Source organism: Megascapheus bottae, chromosome 19, assembly GCF_031878675.1.
Source record: "Megascapheus bottae isolate mThoBot1 chromosome 19, mThoBot2.hap1, whole genome shotgun sequence".
NCBI lineage: Eukaryota > Metazoa > Chordata > Mammalia > Rodentia > Geomyidae > Megascapheus > Megascapheus bottae.
Genome location: NC_143527.1, coordinates 30178988 through 30197205, shown reverse-complemented (window position 1 = coordinate 30197205; position 18218 = coordinate 30178988). Strand labels below are relative to the sequence as shown.

Sequence of the window (18218 nt, the reverse complement as noted above, 5' to 3'; positions counted from 1 at the left end):
CTATAGCTGCCAGCTGCTATCCTTGTCTTGCTACAGGCTACAGAGCTATTGAGAAAAAACAAAAACACATACACAAACCAACACCCATGACTATACGAACAAGCATGTACACACACGTACACACAACATATCACAGACACAGACAAATATTTCCTGACTAGTTGGATTATTAAATTATCTAGCTGGATATTCCAAGCTTCCCCTACAAGACTACGTTTTCACTTACAATTAATTCCTTTGATATATGGTCTTGGATTAAAAATCTTCCTTGTCTTCTAGCATGTGCTAGATCATAGGAGCTGAGTCTATCATAGATATCATATGGCCGCAGGTCCCACAGAAATAGCATCCTTGAGAAAGAACAATGGGTGGAATGGTTGACCTGGCTGGAATTACCACAAACCACAAAATGTTGCAGCTACATGCAGGGGTGTGAATCACTTTGAACAGGACCACAGGGAACTGAGGTGTGATAAGTAACTGGATATGAAGAGCAAGGGAAATTAGGAATTGAGAGGTTGACACTGGGAGTCTTGGCTTCCATTCGCTTAGCTCAGCACAAAAGGAGGGAAGGAGCAAGCTTGCTCTGAAGATCTCTTTGGGGTTGGGGGGGGGGGAGGTTGGTATCCCTATAAAATTATTATGCTATCTAAAGTTCCCTAGTAGGAAGATGGTAAAAGGTAAATGGAGAAATAATAGCTAGAGAAAAGGGAGCCCAACAAAATATTGAATAAGTGAGTGGGACTAAAAGTCAAAATGTATTATTTCCTTGTATTGGGCTTCTCATGTTACATGGAGATATTTCAGTTTATTCTGTGACTTTGCAACATGCATTCATTCATTCATTCATTTGTGCATTCATTCATTTATATTCACACCGATAGGATCCAAACCCAGAGCCTTAGGCATACTGGGAAAGCTTTCTACTGCTGTGCTATTCTCAGCTCTGTACCCTTTATTGACCTATGAAAGCCTCCAGACTAGAATATTCTTTTAATGATCATACATTTCTATGACTTGCTTCTAAAGAATTTTAATAGGGTAGTAACCACATCTAGCTTTCAACCTCTGAAACACTAAGTCTAATAATACACTTGTTAGAATTTTAGCTGGGGTTAAATGGTCTGCTAACTAACCAGAACTTTAGCTGATAAATGTTCACTGATAAAGATCCATTAATCTCTGATGTTAGGATGTGGGGAGGGAGGGAGGGAGAAGGGACAGTAGACAGGAGGCACACTAACTTTTATTGATATTTATGGATTTAACTGTTTTTGTTTTAGATGACATTGAGAGATGATTCTGATGAGCTTATCTCTTCAAGAGCCTACTCTCGTCTACAAGTAGGAAGTAAAGCATTATGAAAAATGTTTACTGAGACAGTTGTTTTTAGTATATCTTAGAATGCTTTCTGAGAATCTTAAGAAAAATTTACCATAACACTCAACTGATTTGGGGAAATAGATGTGTAAGTTAAAATTTCTACATGCTTCAACTTATTTCAATGGAATTTTTGGTGCTTCATTGCTAATAGTCTATTATGCAATGGACATACAGAGATGTATGGAATAGATTTTTTTCTCCTCTCAGCATAAAGAAATCAGAAGTGAGGCCAGGAGCCTGGCCTAGTGGTAGAGTGCTCACCTCACATGCCCAAAGCCCTGGGTTCAGTTCCTCAGTACCACATACACAGAAAAAGCTGGAAGTAGCCCTGTGGCTCAAGTGGCAGAGCACTAGCCTTGAGCAAAAAGTGTTCAAAGACAGTGCCCAGGCCCTGAGTTCAAGCCCCAGGACTGACAAAAGAAAAAGAAAAAAGAAAGAAATCATAAGTTCTGGGCAGGGAAACTGACTGGGAAAGGATGGCTTTCAAGTCCGCCTCAGCAAACATAGTGAGTTTGGGTCAGTCTGGGCTTCATGGTGAGACCCTGTCTCTAGAGACAAAGCACTCCATGAGTAGTCTGATTTTCAACAAGTCCCTTCAACCTCCTGAGTCACATGCTGTGGAATTTTAGAGTAGAACTAGCAGAGAATGGCATATCACATACCGTTGGATGCTGTGTATATTGATACTTTCTCTCAATGCCTTGTGATAAATATCTTCTAGAAGGAATACTGCCTTGAAACTAATTTAGATGACAACCTCCAGGGGACAGTAAATAATCCAACAAAAGAAAATGAGCTATTTCTTTCCCTGGAAGCTATCATTATTTTTCATTACTAAACAGAAACCGCAGTCTTGATAACGAGGCATAAATTCTTGACCACAGGCCCCCACTGCAAAAAGCTCTGCTTTTAGGCATGACTGATAAAAGGCCTCTGGGGATAGTTTGGGAACATATTATGGTATAAGCCTGCCTTCTTTAATTAGGAGCTTTCTTAGCAGAGTGGGGAATGAGACATCTCACAAGTATGCTACTGCCCACATCCAGCTTAAGATAAAGGAGTAGCAATCAAAAGACATTCTTCCCTCTATATTCAGCCAGGTACCAAGGGTACTGAGTATCTGTCTCCCTCAGTGCAGGACACTATGTGGAAACACTGGAGGGGGTGGCATGTTAAAGCACAATTGCAAAGTGAACTGGGGAAGCAGAAACTTGTCATGGTAGTTTGTTCCCATCTCTCTGGCTGTTTGTTTTGTTTTTTTTTTTCCCCTCCATCTACCTCTTATCCTTTGCCTACTTGTATACTGCTGTGTCTTCTAAAATGCCCTTTCATTCTTTCCTTATCTGTTACCAGGCAGAGACCCTTTAATGCTTCATCTCAGCTAACTCTCAATTGCACTTAAGGGGGGAGGGGGAGGAAGCTAATCTCCAAGCATAGGAGAGTGGGCTTCTAAGCTCCAAGAGAACTAGCTAGCTCTCTTGGAGAGAAAGAAACTAGTGAAGAGAAGGCCAGATTAAAAGGAGGAAGAGAGGTAGGAAATCCCCAGAGCAAAGGGTAGGCACTCTGCAAAATGGAAGTCCAGCCAACGAAAACCTGGCCAGCCCTCCATGTTTACAGAGGCTCTTCCACTGCTCTGACCGACTGATGAAACTGACAAGTGCTACATAGGCAGTGTTTTACATAGACTCCGATTTAATTTGCACAAGGGCTCTATGAATTGGGAAAATTAATCCTACTTGAGATATCTGGAACCTGAGGGCCCTGAATGGCTTGTCGAGGCCAAAGCCAGTTATTCTTAGAGAGGAATTTCTGCTTGCTAACTGTGTAATCTGGAGAGGCCCGCCTTTCCCTTCTCTAGCTGTTTTCTTCATAGCTGGCCTTCTTCATAGTTTTTCCTATCAAGGAGTCCAATAACTGTTCTTACTTCCTTGGTACTCAGTTTGAATTCTGAGCTTTACTCTGGCCAGACAGGCAGTACACTACTTAAACATGCTCACAGCCTGCCTCCCCCTCCCTCCCTCTTTTCCTCCCCCCTCTCTCTGTGTCTTTCTCTTTTTTCCGTCTCTCCTTCCTTCCTTCTTCAGGTATAGTTTCTGGGGAAATTTTGCTCCCCACTGCCTTGGGATTCAAGCGTCTGATTCGACTCGATCTCGGGCGGGCACCACCCAGTCTTCCTGTTACTTTTGTAATAACTGTTTCTCCTAGAGCCAGAGAAGCGGAGAACCTGCCGGAGGCCATGAAATGGCCACTGCGGAGAGACTGGAAACTTTCGCTAAGTCCCCGCCTGAATTTCTGTCGCTCCAGAGCGGGTGGCACGCACCTGGGCTGCAGCTTCCACCAGCGGTCACCCAAGTCCCCGCGCCACTCGCGCTGGGGCCGATGCACCTTCCCCGGGCGCAGGGCCTGGGCGTCGTGGGCTCCCCGCAGATCTCCGCTTTGCACAGGGCTGTCCGCGCTGGTGCGCGGGCTCCGCGGGTGACCAGGAGGCCCAGGGCTCCGGGTCATTCTCCGAGGAGGAGTTGGGAGGGACAGGACAACGGGGCGGGGCTTGCCAGCCAGAGTCCCCAACCTGGGACGTCATGGCCCCAGGTGCGCGTGCGACTGGGGCGGGCGTGTGCGCTGCGCCTCCCCAACCCGCGCCGTGGGCTGGCCGTCTGGGCGCGCCCCCGGCTCCATTTTCTCCGGGCCACACCTGGAGCCGCGCGTCGGTGCCGGGCGGTGGAGAGGAGGAACGGGTCAGGGCGGAGCCGGGTGCGCGCTCGCGGGCCTGCGGGGAAGCCAGCCGGGCGGCTCCGGAGCCGGAGGCTAGGGCGAGGGCGCGATGGCGCGGAGCCCGGACACCCCGCGCGCGCTGCTGCTTCTCCTGGTGAGTGAGATGCGGGGCCCGGCGGCAGCCCAGGACTCCGCCCGCGCCCGGGCCTGCGCGCGCCCCGACTTGCCCGTCCCGCGCTGCGCCGCGCCCGGGACGAGGACCGGGACGGGGACCGGCCGGGCGGCGAGGTCGGATCCGGAGCAGCGGCCGGGGCTGGGAACTTGTGGATGTTCTCGTTTCCAGACCCCACCAGCTTTTCCTGGCTGCGATCTTGGGTGCCGGGAGCGGTGGGACGAGGCGGCCCCTTGGCGGGCGCTGGGGGCTTGGAGTGCAGGCTTTGTGGGGACGGGAAAAATGGAGGCGGTGGGGAGCCACCACACCCGAGTCGTCTCCCCAACCCTTCCAAGTTTTCTCCACAGCTCCCTAGATTTGTTTTGTCAGTCACCCGTGCGCTTCAGTGACCTGGGCGCACCAGGAAGATGTGTGTTCTTAGAAGGCAACACAAAGGCTAAACATGGTTGTTGTTACTAAGAAATACATTTTTTCAGAACTTCTCGAAAGGAGGGGATTAAAATTGCGTTGCTGGTAAGGAAAGACACGCGCCCGAAAGATTTGTACCTTTACCGTTCACAAATCCGGTGCTTGTAAACCATGTCGTAGCTCTGAGGCCTTTTTATTTAGAAGGTTACAGGGCCCACCTCCAGCAAGTAGGATTCTTCCCGGGCCGGGGTGGAGGGGGAGAGAATTCTCTTTTTTAAAGCGGATAGCTTTTCTTCCACGGGAGAGAATGTTCAGAGCCAGAATCTTTGGTTTGTGTTCTTCAGGTGGGATTATTTTAAACTGTGGGTATCCTGTTTGTTATGGGGATTGAGGAATTTACTGGCTTATAGGAGTTCCAGAAACGTCCCAAAGACATGTTCAGAGAGATTCGATACCTCATCCGATCCCTTTTGCTAATGATTGAAATACAAGCACGTTCACTCCGAAACAGTTCTAACGTCCAGAAGATGACTGAGTGTGGATGTGTAATTGTGGTGGAGGAAGGCGAACACACATACACACACACACACACACACACACAGAGGCAGGCAGACTTTTTAGGCCAAACAGGAGGGAAAAAAAATTTGACTACATTTCACTTCCGAGATGGCACTGAACTCTCACCCACAAGGGACATCAAGGAAGCACAGGAATATTAGCCTGCGGCACCCAAGTTCATTTCCACGTTCTCATTCATTTAGTGTGGCCCATATTGTTAAGACAAGTGTCCATGCAAATTTACTTTGTTAATCTACTTTCCCTAAGGCATAATTTGGGCTTTTTTTTTTTTTTTAACCTCAGGAACAGCCTAACTCCTTCTCATTCTGGATGCTACATAGTTAAAAACAATCATGGGATGCCCTAAGCACCCTGCACACCTGGAAGTCTTACATGGAATTCTGTCCATGTAAGAAAAGAATGTAACTTCAGTTTTCAACTGCTGAAGCACATAATCTAGTTCATACACTCACAGAGAACTAGGTAAATAATTTCCATTTTAGCCTATTTGTACTTCTACCTGATGGGACAATAACCAACTGCTGCTTTGGAAAAAGATCGCAGCTAAAATTGGGTGGTGAGTTGTGATGGCTATCAACTATAATCCCAGCTACTTGGCTGGTAGACATCTGGAAGATCACAGTTCAAGGTCAGACCCAGCAAAATGGTAGCCAACTGGATATGGTGGTAATGTCAAGAATCTCAGCCTTAGAATTATGGGAGGTATAGGTAGGAGGATCATGGCCTGAGGCCAGCCCCGACAAGAATGAGACACCATAAAAATTACTGTTTTAGCTTTAAAAAAAAAAAAGTAGGGGAGGAGATTTGGATGTCGTTCAAATTGTAGAGAACTTGCCTAAGAAGTAGGAGCACTCAACCCAGTGTGTGTGTGTGTGTGTGTGTGTGTGTGTGTGTGTGTGTAACTGATTAGCCATCTGGACCAGAGCATATTTTCTATAATACTTTCTGTGATATAGATTTGAATATGGGGAAAGTTTGGTCATAATAACATAAGTAGCAGAAAAGTAGCATGTCATCATGGCACTCTGTGTGTTGGAAGATGAAAGTTGGGTATTTCGGTGAAGAATGGGAAGTATTCTCTTATTACAGAATGGTTCTTTTTGGAAAGAACATAAATGGTAGTCTAGTGGGACTGAGTTCAGTTGCTGGTAACATAATCTACTCTAGCAATAAGAAATTCAGGCTATTCCCCTCTCTGCAGACATCTAGGAAGGACTGAAGAAACCACTGGCAGCGTGGGCTGTCAGAAATGACGGAGTCGCTGACAGAATGGTACCTTGTAGGAGCTGATGTCTCCCCTGGGATCTGCAGACTGCTTCCACAGTGCAGAAACCACTGTGAGCAGGCCGCTACTTTGGGTGCCAGCTGCAGACCTACACTGCACTTGCTAGGTTATCTAACAGAATGGAAGCCTGCACTTTTTCCTTTGGCACCCATAATACTATAGACACTAGAGAGTAGATTATGTGCTAACACTAAATTGAGACTGCTACAAAAGTAAAACAACTCTATCAATATCTGAGCTTCTCCTGCAGTGCAGGAAGGCATATAAAAATGACTGTTGAAGATCTCTCACATGGTCATTTATCAAATGGGGAAAAGGAAGAGTTTTCCAAAGAAAATCTAAGGTCCCTCCATTCTCAAATTGTACACATAGAATTCAGGAGTTCCTAGAGGTGGGAGAACACACAGGGTGTGTGTGTGCGTGTGTGTGTGTGTGTGTGTGTGTGTGTGTGTGTGTAATTTCATCTATGTAATGTAGTAAATATATATTGCATGTACATGTAAGCTCTATAAAAGGTAATATCTATGTAAAATCAGATAAACAAATTGATTCAAAATATATACATATATATGTATATATGTCTTTCTGTTAACCGCATTGAAATTGTAGTATTCAAATGCAATGATGTTAGCAGGATTTGTGACTACCACAATAGAATTCACAAATATTTTCACATGTTATGGTTATTTCTAAATACCATTTATTTTGCATATCACCACTTGACTTTACTAGAACTTGTACATTTAGTGTGTTGATAGCAAAATATAGCCAAGTCTGATGGCTGCAATCCCAGCCTTCAGGAAGCAGAAGCAAGAAGAAGTAAGGGTTTCAGACAAGCCTGGGTTACGTAGCAAGACCTGGACTCAAAAACAAAATCAATAGCAAAGTATAATATTACTCTATCCTATTTTTTTACTTCTGCAGCAATTTAATTTGAATTTATTCATAATGTATTTTATTTTGTAAACAATGTTTTTCTAACAAGGTATATCCCACCAGACTTCAAAAGAGGATACTGGAAGAAAGATTTTTGTTTGATTGGTTTTTTTTTTTTTTTCTGACAGTTGCCACAGTTTCTCTCCTGACTACTTAAACTTGTCTTTGAAAAATCAAACTCCATCTTGAGGATTCAAAGACAGCAAATGATACCATGAGCTGACATATCTGACAGTGTTCTAGTTTGCTTGAGCTGCTGTAATAAAGTATAAAGGTTTAAAACTACAAAGATTTACCATTTCATGGGCAGGTTGTGTTCCTGCTGAAACTTAGGGCTTCCCATCAGGCTTCTCTACAGCTAATGGACTTTCCAAAGACTGGGGTCCTTCTCTCAGAGATGTAGCTGTTCACCCTTCTGATCACATGACAGTTTCTCTTTTGTCCCTTCCCTTGATCTTCCCTCTTTTTTGTGTGTGCGCATATACATGCCAATCCTGAGGACTAAACTCAGATCCTGACCGCTGTCCCTAAGCCTTTGTGTTCAAGGCTAGTGTTCTACCAGTTCAAACCACAGCTCTTCTATTTTTGTGTGTGTGTCAGGGTGGGGGTTGGGGAGAATGAAGAGTCTGGAAGACTTTCTTGCCCAAGCTGGTTTTCAGCTGTGATGCTCAGGTCTCAGCCTCCTGAGTAGCTAGAATTATTCTGTGAGTGCCTAGGGCCTTGATCAAGAACACCACTTACACTGACTGTGGGCCCAGCCTGCTGAGCTCCACTTGATTAAATCTATACTTACCTTCTTTCTGAACATGGTCAGTTTCGGGAGTCCTGATGGTTAGCACTTTAGTATACCTACAACTTACCTCATAGCAAGGTGCTTCCATGCATTAAGCTACCAATAACATCAAGGCTCCACTTATTGCCCTCATATGTGATTCAGTCCTGCAGATGTAAGAACAAGGATTGATGGCTACACAGTAAAGATTGAGCAATAACAATAATCAATTATCTAGGTTGTCTAGAAATACCACATCTCATTTTTTATTTTGTTTCTAAATATCAGTAGGTAATGGTAAAATGCCAGCTGTTTTTGTTGTTATTGTTGTTATTGTTCTTGTTGTTTGGGAAGTTGGTTGGGTTGGTTGCTTTTTTTTTTTTGACAGTACTTGCAGCCTCATGCTTGTTACAAAATTATTCTACTACTTGAGCTACCCACTCTTTCCCTTTTTGTTTTAGTTGTTCTCAGGCAGGGCTCTCGTTGTTTTTTTTGTCAGGGAGACAGCCTGTACAGTGATCTTCCTGTCTATGACACATAGCTGGGATCAAATCACATGCCAGCTTATTAACTGGCATTAAATAGCACTAGCTTTTTGCTCAGAATGGCCACAAACCACGATCCTGCCCATCCCAGGTAGCTGGGATTCCGAACATGTGCCACCATGCCCAGCTAAAGTGCCCATTCCTAATGGCTTCATAAGCATTTGTTGGAGTAAATTCTTCCTGATAACTAAAAATGCTAGATTATGAAATAAAAATTAAAAATGTTTGAAGGACCTCAAGGGCTGAAGTCCAGAAATATATATCAATAGAAATTGCCCCATCTATTTATTAGCAGACACAGTGTAACAGTGAAAATTGATGGCCTACGTTTTTAAATTATTTATTCTCAAACAATCTATATGGGAAAATGTACACATTGGGACCAGGCATGATAGTACAATCCTATAATACCAGCACTGGAGAAGCTAAGACAGGAGCATTTTAGATTCAACGCCAGCTTGGAAAAAGAGTTCCAGGCCCAGCCTGTGCAACATAGCAATATGAAAAACAAAAGAGAGCACATTGGCTGGAGTATTTCTGAAACGGCCTCATTATATTAAATACTAGAAAACTTTATTGAAATACTAAATAGGCTATTATTTGAGCATGTTTTTCATCATGGCATGTATGACAAACTTCAACAGAACTTTAAAAAGCACTTTAAAAGCATATAATCGATATATGATGATGGATTGGCTTTCCAGTTTAGTTGATTTTACCGTATCAGAAGTATCCCTTGTGACATTTAACTTCTTTCTTTCCAGTGGTGAATAAGAAAATCTGTTGAGTTTTTCTTTCGAGGTATGAAACCTGATTATTAAAGTGAAGGAAATTGGACAGTAGGATTTCTATCGTAGAAAGAAAGGCCCACAATAGAAGAAAGTAGCCATGTATAAACATCCCTCCATGATGCTAGGTAGAATGCCAGGAATGAGAGCAACTATGAAAAAGCCACACATCTTTGCCCTCATGATGCTTGTAGTCTACTAGGTGGCAGAACAAAAAGGTGGCTAACTTCTGAATGAGGAATGATGAGAACATGAATGACTACCCAACACAGTCCCACAGAGCCTACAAAAGAAGCACCCAATCAGCACTGGACATTTCAGCCAGGATCTGAGAATACTTATATATTAGTGAGAACACAGGAAGAGAATGGGAAGCATGTTGTTGTAGGTTTATAGGTTACAAGGCCCTAAAGATCAGTGTATAGTCCATCAGGGGAACTAGGAAAGCCTACTTACTACAGGATGGGGTTAGAAGGAAGTGTACATGAGTAGTCTTTGGTGATGATAGATGATCAATAATGAAAAATAACAATAGCAATCATAAAAGCTATTTCAGAAGGGGATGCTTTTAGGAAGACACGATGGTTTAAATCTGAACTGGCTCCTCGAGTCTCGTGTGTGGAAGGCTTGGTTGTCAGTTGGAGAAGTGACTAGACCAGGAGGCTTCTACCCCTATTAACAAATTAACCCATGTATGGATTCATACTTTAATATCATTATTGGGAGATGACAGACACTGGAAGGGGTGGCTGGTTGGAGGAAGTAGGGGAAATATATCTCATTCCCTCTGTCTCTTCCCCCTTGCTCTCTACTTCCTGGCTGCTATGCTTTCCTCTATCACAAGTTTCTTCCATGTTGTTTCTTTAGGGCCTTAAAAGTGATGGAGTCAAACTGAAACTGGACAGACAAGAGGAGCCCAAAATAAACCTTTATCCTCCTTTAGTTTATTTGCAAGTATTCTCTCATAATGACCAAAGTCAAAGTAACTAAAGAACATAGATGGCTATCTCTAAGAAAATGAAAAGATGCTCTTCGGTGAAAAGGGTTCAGAAACAAGACATAGGATTTAATTGAGTGAATTTTTTTCCTGACTGCCTTGGTCTGCTGTGATGTTGTAGTGGCTAGGCACTAGAGTTAACCAGTGATGATGATTCATGAAACTGCCCAGAACACCAGATGCCTGTCATCTTGGAGATGTCACTGGACCTCTCCGTAGTGGAGTTTTCTACCATTACTTGTCCATAAACTGAATTTCTGGAACTGGAATGTTAGTTTCATGTGCAAGTTGATCATTCTCAAAAACTCAGAAGGAATGCTAGTCAAGATTTACCCAACTTCATATATAGAATCCTGGAAAAGTACTGGTAAAGTTTCCTGAAGCTCTTCATTTTTTTTTTTTTTTTCCCCTCCTTGAAATAGAGCCATTCCACTCTTCTGGAGTCCCTTGTCAATGAATTTCTGGTAGTTAACCGTCCTGACAGACTGGCGCCATCTAATGGAGAAAAGGAAACCATCTGAAATGTCTTGGTTTTCTTCAAAAGTTAGTGAAAAGAAAAATCTTCTTTTCTTCATTTTCTATCTTAATGTAATTTTCATGAATACATTGCAACAAAGCAACTGGAACTAGCCCACGATTTTCATCTGTCAAATAATGTGAATTGTGTCACTCAAATTTAGTTATAGTTTATCTGAGGTATTATAAAAAATATTTCAGCCGGTTACAGCAGCTCACACCTGTAATCCTAGCTATTCAAGAGGCTGAGATCTAAGGATCACGGTTCAAAGCCAGCCTGGGCACTAAAATCTGTGCAACTCTTATCTACAGTTAGCCACTAGAAAACCAGAAGTGGCACTGTGACTCAAGGGGTAGGGCAGTAGCCTTGAGCTGAAGAGCTCAGGGACAACACCCAGGCCCAGAGTTCAAGCCCCACACACATATATATTTCAAGCCGGAAGCTGGTGACTCATGCATATAATCCTACCTACTCAGGAGGATGAAATCTGAGGATCACGGTTCAAAGCCAGCCTGGGCATGAAAGTCCATGAGACATTTATTTCCAACTAACCACCCCAAAACTAGAAGTTGCACTGTGGCTTAAGGTGCTAGCCTTGAGCTGAAGAGCTCAGGGACAGATCCCAGGCCAAGAGTTCAAGTCCCATGACCAACCAAAAAATAATTTTTTTTCTCAAAAATGGCAAATGCTCAGAAGCAGTCAAACTAGAAAAACAGGTATGAACCTTTAGAGCAGTCCTAAGGCCATTGATTAGTACTTGCGATGTGACAAATCTTCTTGTGCCTGAATTTCCTGGTTTAAAAATCTTTTCATCCAGGCATCCATTGCTCATGCCTATAAATCCTAGCTATTCGGGAAACTGAGATTTGAAGATCAAGTTCAAAGCCAGCCTGAGCAGGAAAGCCCCTGAGGCTCTTATCTCCATTTAACCATCCAAATGCAGGAAGTAGAAATTGTGGCTAAAGTGACATTAAAAAAAAAAAAAACACTAATAGACCTAGAGGCCCTAATTTAGTTTTCAGTTCCAGCACACACACACACACACACACACACACGCACACGTACACACACACACACACACACACTTTTTTTTTTACTCATCAGCCTGTCACAATGGTTTCATTACCCAGCATGAATTTTCAAGATTCTTCTTCCCTTCCATTGATTTTACACAACAGCTCTCAAAAGTGTCCTTTGGAACCAGTCCTTTAGAGTTATCAGGAACGTTGTTTGAATTAGGGAATTCTTGGCCACGCCCTAGACACTGTGCACACACCCTGGGGTGTGCACACCCAGAAGTCCATGTTGTAGCAGGTGTCCCCAGTGGGACTCACCACTGTTGTTGTGCTGGGAACCATGGGAACAGAAAAGACATCGACTGTCTGACAACTCTCATGTTTACTTTTAAAGTGATGTAGGCTCGGGTTATTGTCACTGAATACAGACTCTGAAGGGCTTCAGTTAACTAGTCTACAATAAAGGAAAAATATAAGCACTGACCATGATTACTGAGAACTTTACCAGAAATAAGAAATCATTCTGCACTCACAACACAGTCCTCCAAGTCAAATGTAGCTCAGCATCATTAAATCCATATTTCAGAGTTCTTTTGAGTCAGGTGGGTGTGGTAATGCACACCTATAATCTCAGCATATGGAGGGAAACAAAGAAGGATCAAGAGTTTGAGGCCAGCCTGAGACTCTGGCTCAAAAAGGCTAAAAGCAATAAACAAAAAATTAAAAATATAAATTTTTGTCCCTCCTTCAAATAAAAAAATTAAAGGCAGAAAGTACTGTGGGTAAATTTTTAACCTAAATCTGGTCTACCTCAGACTTAAAGTAATCCTGATTATCAGGGGTCCACCCCCATTGTACTTGGTCATATAAGCTGTTCAGATGTGTAAAGTTTTATGACTATCAAGATCCTGATAAACCTTTGTGGCTAGACAGCTGTGAAGAATTTTCTCTAGTTATGTTCTTTAGAATCATTTCTAGATCACTCTACAGCTGATTTGAAGGTACACCAAAATCCCTCAGGGCCATATCTGATTTGGTTTTTTGTGCAAGGGACAAATGATGTTAAAAATATTCTACCTAGTGAGAAGGTGATTATAAAAGAGACATACCCTGAGGCCCAGAGTTTGGCCTAGTGGTAGAGTGCCTGCCTAGCATTGGCAAAGACCTGGGTTCAATTCCTCAGTACCACATACATAGAAAAGGCTGGAAGTGGTGCTGTGGCTCAAGTGGTATAGTTTTAGCCTTGAGAAAAGCCCAAAGACAGGGCTCAGGCCCTGAGTTCAGGCCCCAGGACTGAAAAAAAAGAAAGAGAGAGAGAGAGAGAGAGAGAGAGAGAGAGAGAGAGAGAGAGAGAGAGAGAGAGAGAGAGAGAGAGAGTCCAATCTCCAATTGACAACCAAAATGTTGGAAGTGGAGATAGTTTAGCTCAATTGGTAGAGTGTCAGCCTTAAGCAGAAAACCTGAGTAAAAGATTAAAGCCTCAAGTTTGTGCTCCAGTACACAGAGAGAGAGAGAGAGAGAGAGAGAGAGAGAGAGAGAGAGAGAGAGAGAGAGAGAGAGAGAGAGAGAGAGAGAGAGAGAGAGAGAGAAGAGAGGGGGGGCTCTTGTGTACTTGAACAAGCAGAATGTACTATGTCTTCTCTACTTAAGATCCAATGATCTTCCAGTGACCACACTTGTTGTCCTTTCCTATGATGTTATTTCTGGTTCCATGAAAAGAACAGGTGATTGCAGAGCTGAAGCAGGATTTTCAACTTTTCTGTGGCCCTCCACCTCTCATCTGTAGTGAGATACAAGATAGTACTGTGAGATTGTAAATCTATAGGGTCTCCTCCCCAGAGCATCATAGGGCCTCTGAAGGACATTTCAAGGTCAGCCAGGAGAAGCTGTCCTCAAGCATTCCTCCAGATCCTGCTTCTAAAACTATTTAAAGTAACTTCAAAACAGAAAATCCTTGCCAAAAGTATTATCATCCTGGAGAACAAAGGCTATATTGATTGACTGGATTTTGCAGTGATATTTGACCCCTTCCCTCAGACCTCTGCCAAAAAAGACTTTTTTTTTTAAATCAAAAAAGCTGGTTTCTACATGATGTGTAAGATCTTGCCATAGAAATTAAGTTCTCTTTAAAAAATAATAATAAAGTGAGACAAGTTGGGGGAAGCTTTTGGAGAATTCCTCAGATTCATTTAAAACCACCTTGGATGTAGGAACTAGAAGCTTACTTCTTCTTTTTTCATTGTGAGAAACAAAAGAGTTACAGATTTTTGTGCTTAGAAAGGAATATATCTTGATCATCCACCCTTCTAGCACGTTTACAACATCAGAGGTAGACTTGAGGGTATGGTTCAGTGGTACAGCACTTACCTTAAATATGCACATCCTGGGTCAACACAGTAAAAAAGAAAGGAAAGAAAGGAAGAAAAAGGAAAAGCCTGTTACTTTGGGTCTGGCTTACTTCACTATACATATGGAAAGCCCTGGATATATATGAATTAAGTGATATTTTTTTCTGATGTCCCATGGTTTCCCTTATTTCTAATCATTGGTATATACTTAGGATAGTTCTAGCAGAGTATCAAAATATGGCCATATAAAATGATGCTAATCAAAATAAACTCTAAAATATGGAAACAAGTGTACTGTTTACAGTTATTTTTTCTTTCATTCCCCCCTTCTGGTTTATTCACCATTGTTACTGTTTTTATTGTCGGTTGGTTGGTTTAAATTTTGGTATATAGGTTTATCTGATTTGGGAAGGGGAATCACAGAAATGGTGGGACAAATGATGAGCCAAGTGTGACAGAGATACTCACTAGATACTATCTTACAAATGTACTTTTCAGTATGGTGAGGCGGAGAGTGGGGGAGACGGGAAGCAGGAGAAAATAAGCGAGAGGGTAACACTCTCTTCATTACCTTACTTATGTAACTGTAACCTCTCGGCATATCACCTTTATAATTTAAAAAAGAAAAGAAAGCCAGGCACTGGGGGCTCATAACTATAACCCTAGCTACTCAGGAGACTGAGATCTGATGATCACCATTCAAAACCAGCCAGGGCCAAGAAGTTTATGAGACTAGTATCTCTGATTAACCAACAAAACTCAGGACATGGGGATATGACTCAAGTGTTAGAATGACAGCCTTGGCATGAAAAAGCCAAACCTGGTGTAAGGACCTGAATTCAAGGCCAAGTACCAATACCAGCGCACACAGAAGAAAGGAAGGAAGGAAAGAAGGAAGGAAGGAAGGAAGGAAGGAAGGAGAGAGAAAGAAAGAGGGACAGAGAGAGAGAAGGGGAGGGAGGGAGGGAGGGAGAAATAAAAAGGAGGGCAAGAAATAAGTTAGTGTAACTGATCACACTGAGCAACTGAGAAATTGGAACATAGGGTGTGTGTGTGTGTGTGTGTGTGTGTGTGAGAGAGAGAGAGAGAGAGAGAGAGAGAGAGAGAGAGAGAGAGAGAGAGAGAGAGAGAGAGAGAGAGAGAGACTCCTTTTGAGGACTTAGGTGGGAGAATCCATTCTTATTCATTATCCTTGAGGAATGGTAAGTGGATCCTAGGAAACTTGTGTCAAAAAACTACAGCATGAAGGGAAAACGGTCAGAAATGGCTGAGGTTTCTCAGGGCATCTGGTATGGATTTTTATGGTGCTAGTCATGTTAAGGAACAAGCAGTGTGGACCAAGGAGAATGTAGAGTCCTCAGTCTGGCTCTGGTCTGTACAGAGGACAAAGGGAGAAATGATACTTTGATGTCTTTTGACAAAGGATGGTGGTATTGGTGAAACCTCTGTCATTACATGTGTAATTTTATCTTACAGATCTGCTTGGTCTTTGGACATGGACTTCACTTGGAGGTAAGGAATCCTCCAGGGAAACCCTTCCATCCTTGGGACTCAAAGGCTTATTTACTTGAGGGTGGACAGTTTGGCCTAGCCATTACCCCTCAGATAAGTACAGAGAGACAGAGTCCAGGAATGTTTAATTTATATTTCCTAGGAAACATGCTTTATTCATGGGTGAATGCATGTACACCTAGCCAGTCACAGAAGGTCTTAAAATATACTTAGACAATAAAATTGAAACAATGGATATTCACTAGCAAATTTGTATAAAACAGAAGTCTTATATTTCTAATTCTTCCATTAAAAGCTTTTATGTTATTTGTGATGGTTTGGGTGGGTTTCTTAATTATGTGTGATTTATGTGGTTTTTCTTTTACTGTTAGTAGTGGGGTTTGAACTCAGAGCCTCAAGCTTGCTTGGCTTGTTTCTTCATAGCTGATGCTCTACCACATGAGACACCTCTCTCATCCTGTTTTTTTGCTGGTTATTTTGGAGACATAGTCGCTCATATTTTCTTCCTGTCCTGTCTTAGAAGTGCTGTCTTCCAGAACTCAGCCACTTGGGTAGCTGGTATTACAGGTGCCTGGCTAGGATTTACATTTGGGGGAAAGGTGTATTTCTTTTTATTATGATTGCCTTTAAGTAGGTGTACAAAGAAGTTGCCATTTAGGAGACTAGTTTATTAACACAATGTATCTTGGTCCCTGTCCCCCCTTTCATCATTCTCCCCATCCCTACCTACTAGTCCCATCCCTTTATTCAAGTTTCTTAAGCTTGTAGAATATGCACTGAATTTTCTGACTGCATTCTCTCCTGATGTATATATTTTTTATTTTTTATTGTAATTAATAAAAGGGTTACATGATATTTGCCAGATAGAAGGTGCATTAATTCACATACATTGATACCCTTTCACATGTCTTGGTACCCATTACCCTCCCCTCCCACCCACCACCCACCCCCCCGTCTTGGTTTTCCCCCTTCCCTATCAAATTTCAAATAACCAAATACAAATAAATTCAATATATCAGATAACAAAGTGAGATACTGTAATAATACGAGATACCCAAGGGACAGCAAAGGAGATGAGAGATAACATAGTACATTAAGGACAACAATCATTTGTTATATGGCTATCGACCCATTTGTTAGGAAATGGAAAGACTTAGAAAAAATCATATTAAGTGAAGTAAGCCAGACTCAAAGGAACTTAGGCTCAATGGTTTCCCTCATTTGTCATAATCAGTAGAAACCTTGTGCTCTACTAGCAGAGATCTGCAATAGAGCAAAACCTTGATACATAAGGCCATATAGTATGAAGCTAATTGAAAGGACCTCCAGGATACTGAAACTGATGTATATTTTTAACTTAAGAAAAATATATCAAATAAAAGCAAAGTCAACAACTTAGTGATAACCAGAGTAAATGCTATTCAATAAAAATATACCTACAACAAAATGAATAAAATGGTAAGAAGAGCCTGGTGTAATAATCACTTGTGATCTTAAGATACTAGATCACCTGGAGTTTTGTCTCAGATTGAGTATGTGTGTATTCATCTATAAAATCCAACTGAACATGGACAGAATAATTTTTCTCTGAAGTTTCTAAATGGCAAATTTAGTCCTTTATTCAATCCTCAAAACAAAAATCTGTGAACTGGCAGTTACACCATTTTTGGTCACATTTATCTCAAGTTTGCTCAGCTTTAGTTTTAAAATATGTAGCAATTTAACTTTTAAACATCATGGCAAACTAAATAAGAAAAAAAAGTTGCATGGATTGTTATTTCTACCTTGCCAATTTGTAAGGTTGCTAAGTTACTAAATTATCTTTCAAACCATTCACTCTGGAAAATCTTTCCTTACTGTGGAAAAAAAAAAACATTACTTTTTTCCATCTTTTAATTATGTAACAAAGATTTTCTACATCAATTGAGCTGTATCATACATGTGTGTGAATTTAAAACTTTTGATTTTGCAATATCTTTTGATTTTTAATATTTTTGCCAGGCAAAAATCAGTTGTTTGGGCCAGGAGTTTGCTTAGCATGCATGAAGACCCGAGTTTGAGTCCTCGGTTCCACATACATAGAAGACACCAGAAGTGGTGCTGTGGCTCAAGTGGTAGAGCTCTAGCCTTGAGAAAACCCAAGGACAATGTTCAGGCCCTGAGTACAGGACAGGTATTAAAAAAAATCAGTTGTTTTTATTTTTTTAAGTTTTTATTTTTATTGTTTATGTGTAGAGAGGCTACAGTT

General features: G+C 42.0%; 1 protein-coding gene across 1 annotated transcript in view; it reads left to right on the top strand.

Moving 5' to 3' along the window:
* The first annotated feature begins 4085 nt into the window (after window positions 1–4085).
* Window positions 4086–18218, top strand: part of Dsg2 (desmoglein 2) — a 35923-nt gene continuing 21790 nt past the window's right edge. The window contains exons 1-2 of the mRNA XM_090353291.1: window positions 4086–4249; window positions 15935–15970. Of these exons, the coding sequence (XP_090209417.1) occupies window positions 4205–4249; window positions 15935–15970 (81 nt within the window). The 5' untranslated portion in view covers window positions 4086–4204. The remainder of the gene's footprint in view (window positions 4250–15934; window positions 15971–18218) is intronic.